At 45.2% G+C, this 25,700-nt stretch overlaps 1 protein-coding gene across 1 annotated transcript in view; it reads left to right on the plus strand.

The window, feature by feature from the left end:
• LOC140391697 (cysteine and histidine-rich domain-containing protein 1-like) overlaps nt 1-25,189 on the plus strand; it is a 65,130-nt gene extending 39,941 nt beyond the window's left edge. The window contains exons 7-11 of the mRNA XM_072476458.1: nt 1,083-1,153; nt 2,068-2,173; nt 11,047-11,166; nt 14,463-14,525; nt 24,730-25,189. Coding sequence (XP_072332559.1) covers nt 1,083-1,153; nt 2,068-2,173; nt 11,047-11,166; nt 14,463-14,525; nt 24,730-24,888 — 519 coding nt within the window. The 3' untranslated portion in view covers nt 24,889-25,189. The remainder of the gene's footprint in view (nt 1-1,082; nt 1,154-2,067; nt 2,174-11,046; nt 11,167-14,462; nt 14,526-24,729) is intronic.
• Nucleotides 25,190-25,700: the final 511 nt, after the last annotated feature.

Below are 25,700 nucleotides of genomic sequence, written 5' to 3' on the forward strand. Positions count from 1 at the left end.
AGAACAAGGGGTCATAGCTTCAAAATAAGGGGAAGTAGATTTAGGACTGAGTTTAGGAGAAACCTCTTCACCCAAAGGGTTGTGAATCTATGGAATTCCTTGCCCAGTGAAGCAGTAGAGGCTCCTTCATTAAATGTTTTTAAGGTAAAGCTAGGTAGTTTTCTGAAGAATAAAGAGATTCAGGGTTATGGTGTTCGGGCCGGAAAGTGGAGCTGAGTCTACAAAAGATCAGCCATGATCTCATTGAATGGCGGAGCAGGCTTGAGGGGTCAGATGGCCTACTCCTGTTCCTAGTTCTTATGTTCTTATGAAAGCATGATTCTCCATTGCTTAGGATTTTGTAGTTGAACCAGAGGAAAGTATGTTTTTCATGTGGCTGCTACAGTGGGGGGAGGGGGGTGGGGGGAGAATTGAATGTTTTCCCCCTCGGTGACTTTCACCTATCTTCCACATTATAATAATATTGTGCCATCATTTATTCAGAAGTTGTCAAATATTTTTATTTAAAAACTGTTATAGTGCAGTCATTATTAAGAAATAGATGAATTAACAATAGGCCTTTACGAAGGTAAAGAGAACTTGATTTACAGAGGTGGCACAGTGGGTACCACTGCTGCCTCACAGTGCCAGGGACCCTAGTTCAATTTTGGCCTTTGGTGACTGTCTGTGTGGACTTTGCACTTTCTCCCCTTGTCTGCGCAGATTTCTTCCGGTTGCTCCAGTTTCCTCCCACAGCTAAAGATGTGCAGGTTAGGTGGGGTTATGGGGATAGGGCGGGGGAGTGGGCCTAGGTAGGGTGCTCTTTCAGAGGGTCATGCACACTCGATGGCCTCTTGTATACTGTAGGAATGCTATGGTTCTATAGACTGCATAGTTTTTATGGATAATTCCATAATAGCAAATTGGCACATGAAAACATATTTAATGTAGTGTATTGTGTTAATTTGCTATTTAGTCACTGTTATGGAGAACTTAAATTTCTAATGGTCAAAGCACGAACCAGTATATATTTTTTACTAGCTCAATCCAAGACTTTTTCTGATTTATCTTCTTTACATTTTGCTCTCATTCACTCCCTGAAGACTTTTCTAGATGCAGGCAGCAATGAAGAGGTATGTGTTTATCACTCTGGAGTGCCCATTTTCCACGAAGGGTATGTATGGTTTCTCTTTGCTGTGTACCACATCAATAATATGTAGGGCTGTAATTCATCTCCTGTCACCTGCCTGATTATGGGAGCAGAAAATCGGTGGTAGAGGCTTTGTACGTGATTTGCTCGCGGAGTGCAAGTCTTGTGCTGTTCCATAGCAGGAACCCAGAATTTTAAAGATTTGGGGTCATGATGCGGTGGTTTCAACCTGCCGTACCAGCTCTAATGTGCAAGACCATTGGGTGCCTGTACATCCTGGAGCACAGCTCTCAGTAGGTGCAATATCTCCAGAAATGCTTCCCTGCACCTCTTAAAACTCTTTCTGTCTCACCCAGGGAAATGTTAGCATTGGTATTTTGTTTTTCCATTTTCTTTTGTTAAATTTACTTGTGTTAATTTTTAAAATTCTGTCCCAGAGACCTATTTTGATTATCCCCTTTTACCACTGCAATACGCAGCACCTCTATTTTATTTTGTTTAACCCTTTTTACCACTTCAATATGCAGCACCTCCTACTTGTTAGATTAGCATTCTTTGAGCAATAAATACTAGCCTTATCAGCAATGCCTGGATCTCACGCAAATGAATAAATTTTAAATAAACACTTAAAGAAATCACACGAAAATGAGCAGCTAAGGGAATATATAATTGCACTCAAATGATAGAAATGGTTTGAGGATTGTGTGTTAGTTATCTGCTGTCCGAATGTCTCCAACAAATGATATCAAAGTCTAAATGAGTAAAAGCTTCTGCTAATTGTACGGACATCTGTTATTGCGGATCTCATCCCAATTCAGTGGAAAACGACTCATTGGTAGTATGTAATTGCATTCAAGTTTAATATTTCATAACTGATGCTTTGCCTCAATTTTGCAGTTTATCGTTTAAAGTATCTACCATTAACAATTTTCTCCCAGAATGAAATATTGGAGCTGCTGTAAGAGAAAAACTTCCGATTTCAATTCTTTTATATCCCAAGGCGGCTGTACACAGAGCAAGCACATGTGGACCAAAGCAACTGCAGTAAGTCTGGCTCAGTATTCACATTGATAGACCGTTCAGAAGCCTTTCCTTATAAAGGGAAAAATGTTTCATTCTCCAACATAATTATTTACAATAACAACAAAAGCAAAATATATAAAGATCTTCAAACTATTAGCGTCTAATTGTATTCTTTGCAATATATTTAGGGGTGGCACAGTGGTTAGCACTGCTGCCTCACAGCTCCAGGGACCTGGGTTCAGTTCCCACCTCAGGGACTGTCTGTGGAGTTAGCACTTTCTCCCCGTGACTGCGTGGGTTTCCTCTGGGTGCTCTGGTTTCCTCCCACTGTCCAAAAATGAGCAGATTAGATGGATTGGCCATGACTAATTCTATTCTAGTGCATTCTATTCAAGTATGAAGTGAACAGAATACTTTGATTAACTCTTTGTATAGCACCGTCAACATCTGAAGGGAGTAGAACCAAATAGAACTAAACAAAGGTGTATTATAACCATCATATTATAACACATAACCATTGAGAAAGAGATTATTGAGTGTAGTTTTTTGTTTTAAGGAGGCGGCGTTTGAAGGTGGAGAGAGGGGATGTGTTGTAGCTGTGTGAATGAAGTTTAAGATTCTGTCACTGAATTAAAGGGAAGGGTTCCAGAGTTGGAGGACAGGAGTTAAATACAAGACGGGAGGAAATTGATGAGGTACGGTGAGGTTGATGAGATGAGGGTATCATCAGATAGACTGAATTGTAGTTAAGCAGGTATGTTTGATTTGAAGCTCATCTTGGGGTTGAATAGGACACCAATATCATGCATGGTCTTACCTTGACCATTTGCTCAGACAGAAAAAGGGAGAGAGTGATGAAGGAAGAAGCAGGGTGCGTAAACAATGACTACTTTTTGTTCTGGAAATTAATTAAACAGAATAAAAAGTGTAAATTCAGAATCTCCTGCTTTAGTACTCTTGATGCAATATATTGAGACTAGTAGTTGTGTGACAGGTATTTGTTCTAGTTCAACAGTGCTGATAATAATAATTGCTTATTGTCACAAGTGAAGTTACTGTGAAAAGCCCATAGTCGCCACATTCCGGCGCCTGTTCGGGGAGGCCGGCACGGGAATTGAACCCGTACTGCTGGCGTTGTTCTGCACTACAAGCCAGCTGCTTAGCCCATTGTGCTAAACCAAGTGCTTGGTGGAGGGGAAGCTTCTAGAAATAACAATTCAGGACTAAATTAATAGTCTTTGACTGCCGAATCTGGTTTAATTAAGGAAATCCATGTGGATGTATTACGGGCAAATGGCATTTAATTATATTGCTGGAATCTTTTGATGAGATAATAAGAGAGTTAATGAGCATAATGCTGTTGACGTGGGTTTGCATGGACATGCAAAAGGCATTTGATACAGTACTGCATGACAGATTTGTGAGCGAAGTGAAAAAGAACTTGTGGAACAAAAGGAACTATCGTGACATGAATATGACATTGGCGGAGTGTCACAAAACAGGAGTGGTTAATGGATGTTTTTCAGACTGGAGGAAGGTTTACAGTGGAGTTCCCCAGGGGTTTATTTATCTATTGGGAAGAGCAAGGGGTCTAACACTGATGTTAGATCTACATGTAAGTGCACATTTTCAAATCTTGCAGATGATATAAAACTTGGAAGCATTGTGAACAGTGAGGAGGATTGTATAGAACTTCAAAGGACGTAAATCGATTTTATGGAATAGGCTGACAAATGGCAGGTGAAATTTAATGCAGAGTGTGAAGCGATATGGGAGGAAAATGCAGAGAAAAGATACAGAGAAAAGATATAAAACAAAGGGTACACTTCTAAAAGGGTACAGGAGTGTAGAACCTGGGTGTACATGTGCATAAATTATTGAAGATGGCAGGACAGGTTGAAAGAATGACAGCATCCTAGTCTTTATAGACTAGAATACAAAAGCAAGATGATAAACTCGTAGAACACTGGTTTGGCCTTGACTGAAGTCAAGGTTCTGGGTACTATGCTTTTCAGAAAAATGTGAAATTAGTAGTGTGTATAAAAGATTCGCCAAAATCATAGAATTTACAGGTGAGAAGGAGGCCATTCAGCCCATCGAGTCTGCACCGTCCCTTGGAAAGAGCACCCTTGCCTAAGCCCACACCAAAACCCAGTAACCCCACCTAACCTTTTTGGACACTAAGGGCAATTTAGCATGGCCAATCCACCTAACCTGCACATCATTAGACTGTGGGAGGAAACCGGAGCACCCGGAAGAAACCCACACACACACACACACTGGGAGAACGTGCAGACTCCGCACAGACAGTGACCCAAGCCGGGCATCGAACCTCGGACCCTGGAGCTGTGAAGCAACAGTGCTAACCACGGTGCTACCATGCCACCAATGGTTCCAGGGCTGAAGAACTTCACTTGCATAGATCGTTTAGAGGGTTGGGGACTTTTTTTGGAGAAGGAAAGGTTGAGAGGAAATTTGATGGGGCTTTTCCTAATCTTGTGGAGTTTGGAGAGTAGATAGGGAAAAACTGTTCTCATTGGTAGTGAGAATGAGGGAGCACAGATTTTGGCAAGTTTTCAAGAACAAAAAATGCAGTGGAGATGTAAGAGAAAGCCTTTTTATGCAGTGAAAGTTGAAATCTGGAATACACTGCCTGAAAATGTGGTGGAGCGGATCCAATCCAGGCATTTAAGGGGGGATTGGATTTTTATCTGGAAAATAATGTACAAGGGTAGGAAAGAAGGCCGCGGATTTTTGGAGAGCCAGTACAGACATGATGGACCAAATAGCCTCCTGTGCTGTATCATTGTGAAGTGTTCGCCAAAGGGTCTATTTCTGCAACTCCACCCTAAGAACAATTTGGCATGGCCAATCCACCTAACTTGCACATCTTTGGACTGGGGGAGGAAACCGGAGAACCCAGAGGAAACTCACGTGCGCACTGGGAAAATGTACAAACTCCACACATTTACCCGAGGTCAGAATCACATTGACTGCTTTGTTGTTGAACCGCATGGCAAAATGTTCGTTCCAGTTCCTTTAGGTCTTCAAATCGCTCACAAAGTCTGAAGTAAATTTGCACACTCCCTGATTTCACATTTGAAAGAAGGGAAATGAGCTGGTTGGGCCCTTGAAATTTGACAGTGAGCTCAGACATATGTGAGATGTCGACCATAAAAACCAAGACGCATAGCCAATTTTTGTTACTCGCTCGGCCACAGGATTTTCCTTTGTTTCCATGAAAAGGTTCACTTTGTTCCTAAGTTATTAAAACTATACCAACATGCTCCCCCGATTGAGCTATCACACTTCACAATAAAGTCATTTTTTTGACCCCATGCTTTTCAAAATGGACAATTTTTGAGCTGGCCACCTGATTGATGCCTTGCAGCAGTTTCAAAGTACAATGGCCACTTGAATGATGAGTCGCTCCAGTCAACTTTGATCAAAAGCAACCCTTCACAGGTCTTAACCTCCCGCAATGGAGATAATGGCCTTGGGAACATGCATCCTTTGTCCAACATTGAGGAGGTATGTCGCATGACCTTGCCCCAAGCAGCACTGTCATGTAGTCCACTAGAACTGAATTCTGGCAGTTCCTGGTTGATCTCCAACATGAACAGAACTCCAGGCAGCAGCCTATGCTGTTTATTATCAAGCCAGTGACAGCAGAAAGCACTCTGGGCTCATCAAATCTGTCAATTGCTGGAACCTTGGAACTTGTGCCTCCAGACTGATTCATTCTCCATGCCGCCTTCTATTGTGGCATTCTCGTTCTGGAAACACCTTGGGCCATGGATTGCCCCGCCCCTGCTTTACAGGAGCTTGTGGGTGCCTTCACATCTCCTGTTGCCAAAACAAGGTGCGCTCCGTACTGCTCCCAATAATTCACTTTGATTATCCCCAGTGTTCCTTATATTCTCTGATGGCTAAGATTTGTTGCAAGCCTTCCACTAGCACCAGACTAGTGAGCTGTGCTTAAGCACTTCCTGATTGTGGAGACCCATGCTCAAGCATGGGCCTTGCTGCTTTTTTGCTCGGTGGCTCCAAAATAGAAAATCATATTCGTTTCTGATAGCCTTCTGTTTCTCCTCCACAGCTAGCAATTTCTCTCTGTTTCTCAAAGCTACTGTCAGTCTCCAATAGCAACTGCAGACAACTTTCTCTCTCCGCCTGCTTCCAAGCTGTTCCAACGTGTAACTTTGTTTTCTGTGAAAAATCTCTCTGACAAACCTAAAACTAGGTTACTTCCCTGCAACCTATCCCGATGAAAAGCTGGAACATCCGCTTTCTGACCTTTCTTGGATTTGGAAAATTACATGAATGATTTATACCTCTAATAGAAACGCTGCAATCACTCAGAATTCCATTATTAAATTTAAGAGGTTCAGCTATTTCAGGCTTGTCCAACCTCTGGCCCAAGGTCTGAATGTGGTCCCCGAGACATTCTGATCCAATCTGCCACGTCGTTGGGCTCAGCAGTTGTAGATTTAATGAACAGACTTATGAAAAATATTGCAAGCCTGGTCATCCAATGACAGGCTGCTGTCCATAAGATATGGGAGCAGAAGTAGGCCATTCAGTCCAATGAGTACCATGCCATTCAGTAAGATCATGGTTGATTTGATATAATCCTTGCTAATTTAAATCTGTCTATCTCTGCCTTGAACATTCTGTGGTATTGAATTCCACAGATTCACTATTGGTCTGAAAAGAAATTCCTCCTCATCTCGTCTTAAATGGGTAATCCCTTACTCTGAGATTATGCCCTCTGGTCCTCAACCCTCCCACAAGAGGAAATATCCTCTCGGCATCTACCCTATCAAGCCCCTCTTGAGAATCCTATATGTCTCAATAAGGTCGCCTCTCATTCTTCTAAACTCCAATGAGTACAGATCCAACCTACTTAACCTCTCCTCATAAGAAAATTCCTCCATGCCCCAGATCAACACGGTGAACCTTCACTGGACTGCCTCCAATGCCAGTTTATCTTTCATGATGTGGAGATGCCGGCGTTGGACTGGGGACATTCACCTGAGGAAGGAGCAGTGCTCCGAAAGCTAGTGTTTGAAACAAACCTGTTGGACTTTAACCTGGTGTTGTAATACTTCTTACTGAGTTTATCTTTCCTTAGATAAGAGGACCAAAACTGTTCACAGTATTCTAGGTGTGGTCTATCACATGCCTTGTATAGTTTTAGCAGGACTTCCTATTTTTAATACTCCATTCCCTTTGAAATAAAGACCGACATTCCATTTGCCTTCCATATTACCTGCTTGCATGCTAACTTTTTGTGCTTTATGCACGAGGACCCCCAAATCCCTCTGTTCTGCAATTTTCTGCTGTCTTTCTCTACTTAAGTAATATTCGGCTCCTTTATTCTTCCTACCATAACATCACATTTTCCTACATTATATTCCATCTGGCAAGTTTTTGACCACTCATCTAATTTGTTGATATCTCTCTGTAGATTTTGTCATTCTCACCACTTGCCTTCCCACCTATTTTTGTGACATCTGCAAACTTGGCAATCAAATCAACCTTGTCCAAGTCATTGGAGAGGGTTTCGCTCAGATGGCTGGACAGCTGGTTTGTGATTCAGAACAAGGCCAACTGCACCGATTCAATTCCCCTGCCAGCTGAGGTTATTCATAAAGGCCCCACCTTCTCAACCTTGCTCCTCGCCTAAGGTGTCGTGATCCTCAGATTAAATCACTACCAGTCAGCTCTCCCCCTCAAAGGGGAAAGCAGCCTATGGTCATCGGGGACTATGGTGACTTTATGACTATTGACCCAAATCATTAATATATATTGCAAATAATTGTGGCACTCTCGACTAGTTACAGGTTGGCATCCTGAAAATGCCCTCTTATCCCAACTCTGTCAGTTAGCCAATTCTTTATGCAAGCTCCTATACTATTCTCAACAACATGGGTTCTTATCTTATTTAAGAGCCTATTGTCTGGCACCTTATTGAACACTTTTTGGAAATTCCAAGTATAACACTTTTTGGAAATTCAAGTATATTACATCTACTGATTCTCCTTCATCTATCCTGCTTAGTACACCCCAAAGAATTCTAATAAATTTGTCAGGCATGCTTTCCCCTGAATCCATGCTTGATTATATTATGCATTTCTAAATGCTCTGCTGTTGCAATGCCAGAAGGTAAGCTAACTGGCCTAGTTTTTTTTGTCTCCTTTTTGAATAAAGGTGTTACATTGGCAGTTTTCCAATCCTCTGGGACTTTTCCCGAATTTAAGGATTCTTGGAGGATTACTACCAGTGCATCTATTATCTCTGTAGCTACTTCCTTTAATATCCTGGGAGGCAACCCATTAGGTCCAGTGGATTTATCAGCCTGTCTATGTGTTAGCTGCTCTTGGGCTTCAGCAGCCAAGGCATAGAACAACCAGCCTGTGATTTGATCAGACACACACAATCAGTTGCCAGGTAAGTTTGAATTCTAAGTTTCAGTGTGGGGAACTTGAGTGATAGGTAGGTACAGCACCTGCTGTAGTCTGGCAGGGTAATCTGATCTAGCTGGGCTGGGCCTCAGGTGGACCCAGGGAGGGGAAAAGTGGTGGCAGGGGTGCACATGTGTGTTGCAGTGAGGGAGAGAGTAAGTGTACCTTCCAATTCAGGTTTCTCATTCACTCTCCCCACCGTACACCAACACATAACTACCCATCCACTCACAGTAGTTGAGGATGAAGTGAGTGACACTGAGAACTGGACACACACTGGCCTCTCACTTGGTAATTTTTATTAATTACTCTGCAGATTAATACTATGATTTTTCTTTTGCTCAGCAATTGTTTCTTAATACCTCAACCTTTTTATTGAAATTCAGTTTATTGTTGTGCCAAACGTTATCTTCCTGAAATTTGCTCAACAGCCCTGAGTGAGGAAAGAATGCAAATCTGGCACATGCATGAAACAGTTTGAGCTGTTGTTTATTGTTTTCATAGCCCTCTAACCACTTTGAGTAAATAGAGACCAAATTTGCAATTCCCAACACAGCTGCTCCCATCAGCTTATATTTAAAACACAGTTTCCAAACTGAAAGTTATACCCCAGAACATATGAATCATGAAATTAGACATTTTCAATTTAGACAACGGGGTATTACTTTTCTGAATATACATTTTATGAAACAAATGCACCTAGGCATCTAATTTTGGGCTGCTAAAGCTTCAATTATCACATTGCCTCCTTGCTAAATCTGTAATAGTATGAAATAGAACATCAAGGAATAGCCCCTCCACATGACTGCAAAAAGTGGGGAGGGGGTTGTGTTTGCCAATCAATTTGAGAGCAGATATAGAGGCACCCAGCTCTAGCAAACTTTCTCAGCTAGCGACACTGGCTAGTCGCCCAATAACATGGTTTCCAAGTTTCGGGTTAAGGTTCAAGTGTCATTGAGCTGGCTGTTACCGCTGTCATGTAACAAAGAATAATTCAGCACGGAACAGGCCCTTTGGCCCTCCAAGCCTGTACTGGTCATGATACCAAACCTTTGCCAAACCCTCAGCACTTCCTTGTGCCATATCCCTCTATACCCATCTATCCATGTGTTTGTCAAGATGCCTTTTAAACACCGTTAATGTATCTGCTTCCACAACCTCCCCTGGCAACACATTCCAGGCACTCACCAGCCTCTGCATAAGAAATCCTGCTTCACACATCTCCTCTAAACTTTGCCCCATGGACCTTAAACCTATGCCCCCTCCACCCTGGGAAAGAGTGCCTGTCCATCCACAGGTTCGATTCCCAGCTTGGGTCACTATATGTGCAGAGTCTGCATGTTCTTCCCGTGTCTGCGTGGGATTCTTCCGGGTGCTCCGGTTTCCCCTCACAGCCCAAAGATGTGCAGGTTAGGTGCATTGACCATGCTAATTTGCCCTTCGTGTCCAAAAAGGTTAGGTGAGGCTACTGGGTTACGGGTGTGAGCTTAAGTGGGGTGCTCTTTCCAAGGGCCGGTGCAAATTCGATGGACTGAATGGTCTCCTGCACTGTAAATTCTATGATTCACAGCTCCAGGGTCCTAGGTTCATCGAATGAAGGCAAGCATTCCGTTGCTTTCTTGACTACCTTGTCCACTTGTGTTGCCGCCTTCAAAGATCTGTGGATATGCACGCCCAGATATCTCTGACTTTCTATATTCCTAGGAGTTTTGCCACTTACGGTATATTTCCCTTCTATGTTAGACCTACCAAAATGCATTACCTCACATTTGTCTGGATTAAACTCCATTTGCCATTTCTCTGCCCAAGTCTCCAACCTATCTGTCTTGTTGTATCTTCTGACAATCCTCAACACTATCTGCCACTCCACCAACCTTGGTATCATCCGCGAACTTACTAATCAGACCAGCTACATTTTCCTCAATTGTTTATGTACACTACAACAACAGAGGCCCAAGCACAGATCCCTGTGGTACACCACTAGTCACAACCTTCCATTCAGAAAAACACCCTTCTACTGCTACCCTTTGCCTTCTGCGATCGAGCCAATTCCCCTGTTCCCATGTGACTTCACCTCTTGTACCAGTCTGCCATGAGGCATCTTGCCAATGGCTTTACTGAAGTCCATGTAAACAACATCCATTCCCCCCCCCCCCCATCAATCATCTTTGTCACCTCCTCAAAAAACATTCGCTATTTTCTGTAGAGTTGTTTCAAGGTGCATGTAATGAGTCCTTTTGGTGACATTACCTCAGAGCTGACTAGAGGGAGCCTGTCAAGTAAGCCCCAGCCTTTATATTAATAAAACAAGTTCTTGTATGACTATTCTCACCATAAAATGGGAGAATTCTTTGACCTTGAAGCTGCATTTTTGTTGGACTTTTATGCAATTAGTAGATTTATTATATTTGGTTTCTACTTTAACAGCTTAATAAAGTTGTACCATGCCGGCATGATTGGCACCAAACTGGAGGACAAGTCATAATTACTATTTATGCCAGAAACTCAATCCCGGAGCTGAGTTATGTTGAAGCTAACAACACAGTGGTATGTGTAGCTCTGTTATAGCTTTTACAATGATATAAGTTTTTAAAAATCAAAAATAGTTTGCCTAAATAATTAAAGCTGCTTTCTTCACTACACTGTTGTATTTCATGAAAAAGTTTCTTAAATGTGCTGTCATGTTAATCTATATCAGTGTACTCAAATTCAGGTGCTTATACAATTAATTTAGGACTGGTATGTTAGATGGCAGACCTGTGTAAGGAATCGATGCCGAAGACCATTTATCTCTATGAATAGCTGTCTTATTGCCAATTTCACTTTCATGCTAACTTTGTTTCAAGTTGAACAAGAATTATTGAAGAACATTCTAATTTCCTGAATGCATTGCTTAACATGAGTTATGTAAAGATCTTGGTGAATATCCTGGGCGTCATTCTCCGACCCCCCCGCCAGGTTGGAGAATCGCCAGGGGCTGCCGTGAATCCCGCCCCCGCCGGTTGCCGAAGTCTCTGGTACCGGATATTCGGCGGGGGCGGGAATCGGGCCGTGCCGGTTGGCGGGCCCCCCCGCTCGATTCTCCGGCCCGGATGAGCCGAAGTCCCGCCGATAAATTGCCTGTCCCGCCGGCGTGGATTAAACCACCTTTTGAATGGCGGGACAAGGCGGCGTGGGCGGGCTCCGGGGTCCTGGGGGGGGCGCGGGGCGATCTGGCCCCGGGGGGTGCCCCCACGGTGGCCTGGCCCGCGATCGGGGCCCACCGATCCGCAGGCGGGCCTGTGTCGTGGGGGCACTCTTTCCCTTCCGCCTCCGCCACGGTCTCCATCATGGCGGAGGCAGAAGAGACTCCCTCCACTGCGCATGCGTGGGAAACTGTCAGCTGACGCTCCCGCGCATGCGCCGCCCGGAGATGTCATTTCCGCGCCAGCTGGCGGGGCAACAAAGGCCGTTTCCGCCAGCTGGCGGGCGGAAATTCCTCCGCCGTTGGCCTAGCCCCTCAATGCTGGGGATCAGCCCCCAAAGATGCGGAGCATTCCGCACCTTTGGGGCGCGCGATGCCCGTCTGATTGGCGCCATTTTGGGCGCCAGTCGGCGGACATCGCGCCGTTTCGGGAGAATTTCACCCCCTGTCTCTATGTAGGATCCTTGCATTGAACAAAAGTTGCTTCAGTAGTTAGGGTCATTCAGTAACTCTGCTTTTCACTATATAAATCATTGAAGTGTACGACAGTTCAAAGAGGGATGTATTTTCTCATGGAGCACTTGAATCCTCTCTTTGATCCATGCTGTGACCTCTTTCAATAAAAACATGAAGCGAGTAGCTTAATTGCAGGCCACTGTTGCGTCTGGCTACCCCGGTTGCATTGCAAGCGAGCCCTAAAGAATAATGCCCACCTGTTATGCCTTTCCCTACACATTCTGCATGTGGACTCAGTTTTGTTTTTGTGCACAGCCTAGCTGAAGACAGGATTGAAGACCAGAAAAGAGAGAGAAATTGAAGCAGCATTCTGTGGGAGGTGGGGAAAACTGTCTGAGATTGGCAAACTGGACTTGTGTTGGCATTAAACAATACAAGTACTTAAGCCGTGCAACCTGACTTTGTGGTGTGTTTCCTAAAGTTAACAACAGAGGCAGGTATTGAACTGTTTTGGCAAAACGCAAGATGCCTGTTGGGTGCAAACAGTTTTGTGCAGTAATTGACTGTTCAGATTCATATTTTTTAAATTGAGCTGGCTGTGTTCCATTAGATAGAAACATTATGCCAGAAAGCATTAAACCAACTTAATTTATCATGATAGAACCATAGAAGGATACAACATGGGCTATTCAGCTCATTGTGTCAGTGCTATAGACCCTTGAAAGAGCTATTCAGTTAGTCTCACTCCCTGCTATTTTCATATAGTCTTGTAAATTTTCATTCTTCAAGTATTTATCAAGTACTCTTTTGAATCTTTATTTTATATTATTAAATCTGCTTCCACCACCCTTTCATTCCTGATCATAACTCAGTAAATAAATGTTTTCCTCTTGTTATCTCTGGTTCCTTTGACCAATTATCTAGAATCCATTTCCTGTGGTTACTGACTTGCTTTGTTGGTGAAAATGTATTCTCATATGATGTAGGTAGGCAGCAGGCAAATGTTTCTGTCACAGGAGATTTTAAATTAGGGAAAGAAAATTGAACTTTCAAGTGACTGATCTGGAATTGAACTGAAACGAATTTTTCAATGAACCTTAATGAAAGTTAAACCTTTTTTAAAATTTATTTTTCAATAAATCGTTTCTCCATTTGATGTATAAATAGCTACACCAATAGTGGCAATGAATCTAGTAAATTGAAGTAATAGTCATTACGGTTGTCAAATCGATTCCGTGTTTGCAACTGTAGTACAAGTGAGGCACCTTTCAGAAAAACATAACATTTACAGTGAAGAAGGAGGCCATTCGGCCCATCGAGTCTGCATTGGCCTTTGGAAACAGCACCCCACTTAAGCCCTATCCCTGTAACCCAGGAACCCCACCTAACCCTTTTTGGACACTTAAGGGGGCAATTTAGCATAGCCAGTCCACCTAGCCTGCACATCTTTGGACAGTGGGAGGAAACCGTAGTGCCCGGAGGAAACCCACGCAGACACGGGGAGAAAGTGCAGACTCCGCAGACAAGTGGGAATCGAACCCGGGACCCTGGAGCTGTGAAGCAACAGTGCTAACCACTGCTACCGTGCCGCCCTTTGCTTGAAGTAAAGTTTTTCCATCTGTTAGATAATACCTTTTTAAACAAAACAAACCTGGAAGTACAATAATTGGCACGGCACTTGTTTTTGTATAAATTTTAACTTGTGCTCGTCCTTTATCAACGCTAAATTATAAATATGGGATGATATGTTTAATCATCTGCAACCAATTTTAATTTGTATTTATGCATAGGTGCAACTAGGCACTTGTTTTGCAGGCCTGTGTAAATGTTTCTCTCGGGACACCACAAAGTAGAAGTGCCTGATCCAATAGCCCTTTCAATACAACTGAAAGTTGGGAATCAAATTCTATTGCAGCACTTCCCACATTGATGCTGGTTTCTTTTTTTGTCTGTTATCCGTTAATAATTGCGCAACCTGTTCTTTATTAAGCATAGTTCTTTGGCAATTTGAATATCTAAATTCCGCACACCAGTCAGATTCTTTTAAATATAATTGTTGACTTCAGAACATTTTGACAAGTCTGTGCATTGCTAACAAATCTCCATCAACATTTTGATGCAGCGCCTTGTTTGTACTGACTGTTATGTACATTCCAATGTATTCTAATGCTGCACATCAATATCATTTTTTTAAATTTTACAGCTGAATATCTACATTTTCTTTGAAAGGGGAAAAGAATTTGAACATAAAGTAAACTTGTGGAGTGTAAGTATAGATCCTATTGTAAGTTTTTAGGAGTGATTAATGCAATGACTTGGACTATGAGAAATACCTATTTTTTGAAATTCCGTTAGAAATTATAGTATCATAACTTCCTTTTCTAAGGATGCTTCCTTACAATTATGGCTGAGATTAATTCAGTTGTGATCCTCTGCTCGTTATTGATTGTTTTTTTCAAACTTGGCTGCAACGCTAGAATCTGACTCAGAATAATTACTGAAAATCTATATAATCTACTTAATTTGAGTGGATACGTTTTGTGCTGTTTATTACAGTTACTTAATTTAAGCAATAGGATAATAAACATTTTGTTCAAGCAAAAAAACTAAGTAATAGCTGACGACTCTACCTTTTCCACATTTCCATCTGCTGGTATTTCTATCTGCCCTGAAGCTCCTGATTCTAGCTGTATTTCAAGTTCTTGGGCCATTTACATGTAGGAGCTGAGCTCCAGGAAGTCTTGGTAGCATAGCGATGGGGATTCATTTTTGCAAATCTTTCATATTTGTGTCTGTTCCACCAACCCATCAATATTGCTTCACTTTCTTCGTCTTGCTATTGTCAATTCTTCTTGACTTTTTCTTTAGTCATTCACAAGATATAAATGTTGCTGGCCATACCTTATTGCCCATGAGCAGGAAGGTGATGGCGAGCTGCCTTTTTAAACCACTGCAGCCCATGTGGTGTAGGTACACCCATATGACGATGATAAGAGAGTTCCATGATTTTTGACCCAGTGACCGTGAATAGTTCCAGGTCAGGATAATGTGGCTTGGAGGCGAACGTGCAGATGGTGGTGTTCCCATGAACTTGCTACCCTGGTCCTGCTAGATGATAGAGCTCGTTAGTTTGGAAGGCGTTGTGCTTTGGCGAATTACTTCAGTGCCGATGGCCTAAACCCTTGTGCCTCCTGGCATTCTCTAAAGTGGGCTATCAAAGTATATTTTGCTGCCTCAAGATTAGCAATCCTAACTACCCATTCCTCGTTTCTGACCTGCTTCCAGACCTATGTACTTAATGCAGGCTAATTTTGTTAAGATTTCTCCATCCTATTTGTCACCCAGCACTTGAACTTTGCAAGCAGGCCAATATTCACCCGTTTCCTTCTGCCATTTCTCTCCATAATGTCCATGCGAAGAGGCCTATGACTTTATTGTGAGTGATTGCATTGACATAATGGGCATCACAGAAATTTGGCTCATGGGTAATGAACCTTCCCTTTACTAAAACCTCTTCACCTGACTCTACTTTTCACGACCTCACTTCTACCCTGGTCATTGAACCCAGTGCAGCCTCCATCTTTGCACAGGGATGCAAACTTCAAATTATCTGGATCAGAACTGCTTAATGACCAAGTCTAGCTGGACACCTTTTTAAGTCCGGTTGAACCATACAGTCCTCTGTCAACATTACCTGGCACTCGACAATCATTTTGGAATGAAAAGTAACCCTGAGCATTTTTTGTTCTTAATCATTACATTAATAAGTGCAAGGTGCTTATTGACTTTGTCACTGAGATTGAGATCAGTTGTTTAACTGTTTCTGCTGCATTCTCCTTTCCCTTTCTCACCAAGCCCTGAAGCCATGTATTCGACTTTTTTGCCTGTCTCAATTCATGATGTCTCCAAGCTGATCTTCGATATCAGACTCCTCTCTTTGAGTTTATTCCTGCCAAACTGCTGACGCCAAATTATTTTCTTGATTCCCATGCTAAATGATAGTGTAAATAGTTTCCTATTTTTTTCCATCCAACCACTCCTCCACAACCTCTGTTCCTTTTAGAAGAGCAGACTCTGGTGGCAATCTCAAATCTCCCTTCCAAATCTCTTCCCATCTTTCCTGCAACTCTATGCTTCCATTTCCACGGTCAGATGTTTACCCTGCGATAGCATTGAAACAGTCCTAATCAAGGTCAAACATGATATCATCTATAACTGTGACCAATGTGCATTATTCCACCACCTCACTATTGCCCTTTGTGACATCTAATCCAACCTTTGAAAAGGTCTGTCATACCATTTTCTCTAATGCTCTCTTCCTTTGTCCAGTTGAGGGGACTGACCTCACTTAGTTCCATTCTTACCTATACAATCATATTCGGAGAATCTTCTATAATGTTTCCTCCTCCCACTGTTCAAGTGTTCCATGAATCCAAACTTCAGTCATCTCTTCCTCATCTGCACGCTGCCCTTGTTAACATCATCCACCAAAGTCCTGCAGCAATTCCACATGTTTGTTGACAGTTCGGGACCTCTCTTGACCCTCCACTACATGTGGTGTCAACCTGCTTGTCAAAATTGAATTCTCAAACATTGAGGCATTTGTATCATCTTTGGCCTATGCCACAAATTGGCCACCTTCAATTCTAATCCCCCCTCCCCAACTACTGCACCATCAGTGTTCTAATTGACCCCAAAATGAGCTACCAATCCCATATACTCTCTCAAAAACACCTCGGGCCCTGCTGAAGTGATCCTTCATTTCCTTGTCACTTCCAGATTTCTTCATTCAAATGTTCTCCTAGATGGCCTTCCATCTTCCACCTTCTGTGAACTCAAATTCATACAAGCTGCTCATATCCTATACAACACTAAACCCTGCTCACGTACCACTCAATGTCTTTAATGTAAAATTATAATTATGTTCAAATCCCTTTATGGCTACACTCCTTTTCCAATCTCTTCCAGTTCTCCCAAGACTGTGTGTTCTTTAGCCTTCAACGTACCACTTATTTTTTAAAAATATATATTTTATTAAAGTTTTCAAACAGAATTTTTTCACTTACAAATCAACATAAAAATAGTACAATAACTGATAAATAACATTATTTAAATAAAATAGTGAACTAACAAAGTAACAAAAAATAGTGCTTCCCCCCCCCCCCCCCATATCGTTTATCCAGGCCCCCACGCCGGGGGTTTCGCTTCCTTCCACATAAGTAGGATCCTTCGCCGGGCTATCAGGGACGCAAAGACCAGAATATCTGCCTCTTTCGCCTCCTGCACTCCCGGCTCTTCCGCTACCCCAAATATAGCTAACCCTCAGCCTGGCTTGACCTGGACCTTCACCACCTTTGAGATCACCTTTGCCACTCCCCTCCAGTACTCATCCAGTGCCGGACACGACCAGAACATGTGTGTGTGGTTCGCCGGGCTTCCCACACCTGTCCTCCACTCTGAAGAACCTGCTCAGTCTTGCTCCCGTCATATGTGCTCTGTGTAGAACCTTAAATTGTATCAGGCTAAGCCTGGCACACAAAGACGAGGAATTTACCCTACTTAGGGCATCAGCCCGCAGACCCTCCTCAATGTCCTCTCCCAGCTCTTCTTCCCATTTTCCCTTCAGCTCCTCTACCAGCGCCTCCCCCTCGTCTCTCATCTCCTGATATATTTTGGACACTTTGCCCTCCCCGACCCATACCCCGGAAATCACTCTATCCTGGATCCCCTGTGTCGGGAGCAGCGGAAATTCCCTCACCTGTTGCCTCGTAAACGCCCTCACTTGCATGTATCTAAAATTGTTCCCCGGGGCTCCCAGGCTCGCAAACGTCCCGTCTATAAACAAATCTCTCAGTCTTCTAATACGTGCTCGTTGCCAGCTCTGGAACCCTCCGTCCATCTTTCCTGGGGCAAACCTATGGTTGTTCCTGATCGGGGACCACACCGAGGCCCCCATCACCCCCCTGTGTCGCCTCCACTGCCGCCAGACCCTTAAGGTTGCCACCACCACTGGGTTCGTGGTATACCTTTTCGGGGAGAGCGGCAGCGGCGCCGTCACCAGCGCCTTTAGGCTTGTTCCCTTACAGGACGCCATCTCCAGCCTCTTGCACGCCGCCCACTCTCCCTCCCTCATCCACTTACAAACCATCGCCACATTGGCGGCCCAGTAGTAGTCGTCCAGGTTCAGCAACGCCAGTCCCCCTCTGTCCCTGCTACGCTGCAGGAACCCCCTCCTTATCCTCGGGGTCTTCCCTGCCACACAAAACTCATAACGCTCCTGTCTATTTTCTTGAAAAAGGCCTTCGTGATCAGAATGGGGAGACATTGAAACACGAAAAGAAACCTTGGGAGAACCATCATTTTTACCGCCTGCACTCTGCCCGCCAGTGAGAGCGGCAGCATATCCCACCGCCTAAAATCCTCGTCCATCTGCTCCACCAGCCGCGTCAGATTAAGTTTGTGTAGAGTTCCCCAGCTCCTAGCTACCTGGATCCCCAAATATCGGAAGCTCCTTTCCACTCTCCTTAACGGCAGGGCATCTATTCCTCTTCCCTGGTCCCCAGGGTGTTTTACAAAAAGCTCACTCTTCCCCATATTTAGCCTGTATCCCGAAAAATCTCCAAACTCCCTCCATATCTGCATAACCTCTGTCATCCCCTCTACAGGATCCGCCACATATAGCAGTCGGTCATCTGTGTAGAGTGACACTCGACGTTCCTCTTCCCCCATTCTAACCACCCCCCTCCATTTCTTAGAGTCTTTCAACGCTATGGCCAGTGGTTCAATTGCCAACGCGAACAGTAATGGGGACAGGGGACACCCCTGCCTTGTTCGCCTATGTAACCGAAAATACTCCGATCTTTGCCGGTTTGTAACTGCACTTGCCCCTGGGGCCCCATATAGGAGTCTGACCCAACTAACAAACCCCTCCCCAAACCCGAACCTCCTCACCACCTCCCATAAATACTCCCACTCTACCCTATCGAATGCCTTCACCGCATCCATCGCCACCACTATCTCTGCCTCCCCCTCCGCTGGGGGGCATCATTATCACCCCTAACAGCCGTCGAACGTTGACATTCAGTTGTCTCCCCTTTACAAACCCTGTCTGGTCTTCATGCACCACCCCCGGGACACAATCCTCAATCCTCGTCGCCAGCACTTTTGCCAGCAGCTTGGCGTCTACATTTAGGAGTGAGATAGGCCTATATGACCCGCATTGCAGCGGATCTTTATCCCGCTTCAGGATCAGTGATATCGTCGCCTCCGACATTGTCGGAGGTAGAGTCCCCCCTTCTCTGGCCTCGTTAAAGGTTTTCGCCAGCAGCGGGGCCAACAAGTCTACATATTTCCTGTAACATTCCACCGGGAACCCGTCTGGTCCTGGGGCCTTCCCTGCCTGCATGTTCCCCAGCCCTTTAGTCACCTCCTCCACCTCAATTGGCTTCCCCAGACCTGCCACCTCCTGCTCCTTCACCCTCGGGAACCTTAGTTGGTCCAGAAACTGTTGCATTCCCTCTTTTCCCTCCGGGGGTTGGGACTTATATAGCCTCTCATAAAAGGTCTTAAACACCTCATTTACCTTCCCTGCTCTCTGCTCCGTAGTTCCCGTTTCAATCCTAACTCCCCAATCTCCCTCGCCGCTATCCTCTTGCGCAGTTGGTGGGCCAGCAGCCGGCTCGCCTTTTCCCCATACTCATATCTCATCCCCTGTGCCTTCCTCCACTGTGCCTCTGCCTTTCCTGTGGTCAGAAGGTCAAACTCCATCTGAAGTCTTCGCCTCTCTCTATATAGCCCTTCGTCCGGGGCCTCCGCATATCTTTTATCCACCCTCAAAATCTCCCCCACTAATGGCTCCTTTTCTTTGCCCTCTTGTTTCTCCTTGTGAGCTTTAATGGAGATCAACTCTCCTCTAACCACCGCCTTCAGCGCTTCCCATACTACCCCCACCTGGACCTCACCATCATCATTGGCCTCTAGGTACCTCTCAATACATCCCCGCACCCTTCCACAGACCCCCCTCATCCGCCAATAGTCCCACATCCAGTCGCCAGAGTGGGCGCTGCTCCCTCTCCTCTCCTAATTCCAGATCCACCCAATGCGGGGCATGGTCTGAAACGGCTATGGCCAAGTACTCCGTTCCTGCCACCTTCGAGATCAGTGCCCTAATCAAAACAAAGAAATCTATCCGTGAGTATACCTTGTGAACATGGGAGAAAAAGGAGAACTCTTTGGCCAACGGCCTAGCAAATCTCCACGGATCCACTCCCCCCATTTGCTCCATGAACCCCCTAAGCACCTTGGCCGCTGCTGGCCTTCTTCCGGTCCTGGATCTGGACCGGTCTAGCCCTGGATCCAGCACAGTATTGAAATCCCCCCCCCCCCCCCCCCCATTACCAGGCTTCCCACCTCCAGGTCCGGGATACATCCCAGCATCCGCTTCATAAATCCCGCATCATCACAGTTCGGGGCATATACATTTACCAGCACGACCTCCTTTCCCAGCAATCTACCACTCACCATCACGTATCTACCCCCGTTATCCACCACTAAATTCCTAGCCTCGAACGACACCCGTTTTCCCACCAATATCGCCACCCCCCTATTTTCCGCGTCCAACCCTGAGTGGAACACCTGTCCCACCCATCCTTTCCTTAACCTAACCTGATCCGCCACCTTCAGATGCGTCTCCTGAAGCATGACTACATCCGCCTTCAGTCTTTTTAAGTGCGCGAACACTCGGGCCCTCTTAATCGGCCCATTCAGGTCTCTCACATTCCACGTGATCAGCCGGATTGGGGGGCCGCCAGCCCTCCGTCCGGGTCCCGCGCACCCACCCATCCCCCAGGCGGCGCCTTCACGTCCCGACCACCTCTTCTCTTGCCAGCTCCCCCTTGCTCTCAGCAGCAGCAACCCAGTTAGTCCCCCCTCTTTCTCTCCCCCCCCCCCCACCCCCCACCCCCCGCTAGATCCCCATCTAGCATGAACAAAGAACAAAGAAATGTACGGCACAGGAACAGGCCCTTCGGCCCTCCAAGCCCGTGCAGACCATACTGCCCGACTAAACTACAATCTTCTACACTTCCTGGGTCCGTATCCTTCTATTCCCATCCTATTCATATATTTGTCAAGATGCCCCTTAAATGTCCCTATCGTCCCTGCTTCCACTACCTCCTCCGGTAGTGAGTTCCAGGCACCCACTACCCTGCGTAAAAAACTTGCCTCGTACATCTACTCTAAACCTTGCCCCTCTCACCTTAAACCTATGCCCCCTAGTAATTGACCCCTCTACCCTGGGGAAAAGCCTCTGACTATCCACTCTGTCTATGCCCCTCATAATTTTGTATACCTCTATCAGGTCGCCCCTCAACCTCCTTCGTTCCAGTGAGAACAAACCGAGTTTATTCAATCGCTCCTCATAGCTTATGCCCTCCATACCAGGCAACATTCTGGTAAATCTCTTCTGCACCCTCTCTAAAGCCTCCACATCCTTCTGGTAGTGTGGCGACCAGAATTGAACACTATACTCCAAGTGTGGCCTAACTAAGATTCTATACAGCTGCAACATGACTTGCCAATTCTTATACTCAATGCCCCGGCCAATGAAGGCAAGCATGCCGTATGCCTTCTTGACTACCTTCTCCACCTGTGTTGCCCCTTTCAATGACCTGTGGACCTGTACTCCTAGATCTCTTTGACTTTCAATACTCTTGAGGGTTCTACCATTCACTGTATATTCCCTACCTGCATTAGCCCTTCCAAAATGCATTACCTCACATTTGTCCGGATTAAACTCCATCTGCCATCTCTCCGCCCAAGTCTCCAGACAATCTAAATCCTGCTGTATCCTCTGACAGTCCTCATCGCTATCCGCAATTCCACCAACCTTTGTGTCGTCTGCAAACTTACTAATCAGACCAGTTACATTTTCCTCCAAATCATTTATATATACTACAAAGAGCAAAGGTCCCAGCACTGATCCCTGTGGAACACCACTGGTCACAGCCCTCCAATTAGAAAAGCATCCCTCCATTGCTACCCTCTGCCTTCTATGGCCTAGCCAGTTCTGTATCCACCTTGCCAGTTCACCCCTGATCCCGTGTGACTTCACCTTTTGTACTAGTCTACCATGAGGGACCTTGTCAAAGGCCTTACTGAAGTCCATATAGACAACATCTACTGCCCTACCTGCATCAATCATCTTAGTGACCTCCTCGAAAAACTCTATCAAGTTAGTGAGACACGACCTCCCCTTCACAAAACCGTGCTGCCTCTCACTAATACGTCCATTTGCTTCCAAATGGGAGTAGATCCTGTCTCGAAGAATTCTCTCCAGTAATTTCCCTACCACTGAAGTAAGGCTCACCGGCCTGTAGTTCCCGGGATTATCCTTGCTACCCTTCTTAAACAGAGGAACAACATTGGCTATTCTCCAGTCCTCCGGGACATCCCCTGAAGACAGCGAGGATCCAAAGATTTCTGTCAAGGCCTCAGCAATTTCCTCTCCAGCCTCCTTCAGTATTCTGGGGTAGATCCCATCAGGCCCTGGGGACTTATCTACCTTAATATTTTTTAAGACACCCAACACCTCGTCTTTTTGGATCACAATGTGACCCAGGCTATCTACACCCCCTTCTCCAGACTCAACATCTACCAATTCCTTCTCTTTGGTGAATACTGATGCAAAGTATTCATTTAGTACCTCGCCCATTTCCTCTGGCTCCACACATAGATTCCCTTGCCTATCCTTCAGTGGGCCAACCCTTTCCCTGGCTACCCTTTTGCTTTTTATGTACGTGTAAAAAGCCTTGGGATTTTCCTTAACCCTATTTGCCAATGACTTTTCGTGACCCCTTCTAGCCCTCCTGACTCCCCCCATGATGCTTCCGAAAGTCAGCTAACTCTAACTGACCCCGGCTTCCCCCGTTCTCTCCTTGACCCCCCTGTGCGTGGAACTCCCTTCCTGCGCCTATCTTCCCGCCATCATCTCCATAGCGCGGGAAAAGAACCTGCGCTTTCCTATTGGACCCGCCCCCTATGGCGCAGCTCCCTCATTCTCCATCCCCCCTCTCCGTCCCTTTTTCCACCGGCGCCCACACTTCTCCGTGTCCCCCCATCCAGAGGAGAAAAATTCCCCGTCTATCGTTTCAATACTATAAACCTCCCATTCCCCAATTTACATTTCTGTACAACAACCTCGTTGTCTCTTTCTCCCCCCCCCCCCAACATCAGTCTCTCAGTTCTAGTCCAGTTTCTCCTCTTGGATGAAGGTCCATGCCTCATCTGCCGTTTCGAAGTAATAGTGCTTGCCCTGGTGCGTGACCCACAATCGCGCCGGCTGCAGCATCCCAAATTTTATTTTCTTCCTGTGAAGCACCGCCTTGACCCGATTGAAGCTCGCCCTCCTTCTCGCCACCTCCGCACTCCAGTCCTGATACACTTGTATCACCGCATTCTCCCACCTACTACTCCGTACCTTCTTGGCCCAGCTCAAGACAGCCTCTCTGTCCGTGAAGCGGTGAAATCTCACCACTATCGCCCTTGGTAGTTCTCCAGCCTTTGGTCTTCTCACAGGGACCCGGTGAGCCCCTTCCACCTCCAGGGGGCCCGAGGGGGCCTCAGCTCCCATTCGCATATGGAGCATCGTGCTCACATAAGCCCCAACGTCAGCTCCCTCCATTCCTTCGGGGAGACCTAAAATCCGGAGGTTCTTCCTCTTCGAGCTGTTCTCCAGGGCTTCGAGCCTTTCGATACACCTCTTATGTGGCGCCTCATGCGTCTCCGTTTTTACCACAAGGCCCTGTATCTCATCCTCATTTTCGGCTGCCTTTGCCTTCACCCCACGGAGCTCTATCACCTGGGCCTTTTGTGTTTCTTTCAGCCCATCGATTGCCAATAACATCGGCGCCAGCACCTCCTTCTTTAGTTCCTCCACACACCGTCGGAGGAATTCCTGCTGGTCCGGGCCCCATGTCGTCTGGGCTCCATCCGCCGCCATCTTGCTTCTTCCTTTTCTTCTCTGCCGCTGCTCCAGAGGCTCCTTCGCAATCTGGGCACTGCCACAGGTCTTTTCCATACACACCCGGGGGGGGGCCTTCCTTCGTCACCCCACACTGGATTTGGTCTGAAAAAATTTCCGTTGGGGCTCCCGAAAAGAGCCCAAAAGTCCGTTAGAACGGGAGCTGCCGAAACGTGCGGCTTAGCAGTGCATCGCCGCAACCGGAAGTGAACGTACCACTTATAACAAAAAATAATCCCCATGTCGATTCCATGGGTCCGAGGTCCTTGCTAATGAAAGCCCGGTCTTAGTTTGTTTGATGCTAGCCAGTATTAAAATGTAAATATGTCTATTTTTTGAGTTTTCTGGTGTTCTGTATATTGAGCTTGTTTAAAAACTGAATTTTATTTTTAATTTGAAGGAACAGTCGGAAAGAAGCAGTGAAATAACGTTTTCTCTCTCCTCCATGAAGGTCATTGATGTTAGTAAAAGTCAAATGAGTATGACACCTGCTAAGATTGAGATTACTATGAAGAAAGCTGAGCCAATATTATGGGCTCGGCTTGAGCTACCTCCACCACAGCCTGAGAAAAAGGACCAAGCTCCAGATTCAGATGAAGATGACGATTGAATGAAAGTGGGACCAATGTGAAGTGGGTGATGTGCGGGAGTAATAACATTTACTATTTTAACGCGATCTACATTCTGTATCCCTGTTTTCAAAACCATTTTCATGACAGGACTGCTTACTGTATTTTGATGCAAAGCTGCAAGATATTTTTGAACTAACTATTACATCTTGTCTTTAGCTGTATAGATTTATTTGTGTAGCAAATGAATTCTATTATTCAGCACAATAATATATCAAAAGCAATGCAACATCTTCAGTTTGATCAAAATTAAATAAAGACCACTTTTTCCAGTGTCTGGAACACTTGCCTATTAGAATTCTATTTACATGGGCTTGATAAAATCACATTTTATTCCTACTTTTAAAATAAAAGTAAAGGAAATAATGCACTGAAACCGCCTGTATATTTAGTAGTTGAACTAGCCAAGATATAAAGTTCCGAATTTTGATTCTTTTTTTTCTTTGAATGGCTTGAGGGTGATGTTGCATTTTAGAAATGACTATCAATTTTAGCTGCGTTTATTTGTGGTCAATGTTGTTGAGGTAATCCTGGCTATTGTTTGAGATATGGTATTCCCTCCAAAAAGGAGGGATTTCCTACTGCAGTGTTTTTCAAACTTCTTTCCCAGGGACCCACTTTTACTAATCGGCTGACCTTCAGGACTCACACCAGCTGACCTTAGCTACAAATGCCAAAGGCGAAAGGGGAGCCTGCTTGGTACTCACAATCTCACTTGAATCAGGAGCAAAGGACGAGAGGACAACGCACATATCAGATGCTGCTTCAGCCAGTTACTTTGTGCGGTCTTCAC

This window comes from Scyliorhinus torazame, chromosome 15 (assembly GCF_047496885.1).
Source record: "Scyliorhinus torazame isolate Kashiwa2021f chromosome 15, sScyTor2.1, whole genome shotgun sequence".
Taxonomy (NCBI): domain Eukaryota; kingdom Metazoa; phylum Chordata; class Chondrichthyes; order Carcharhiniformes; family Scyliorhinidae; genus Scyliorhinus; species Scyliorhinus torazame.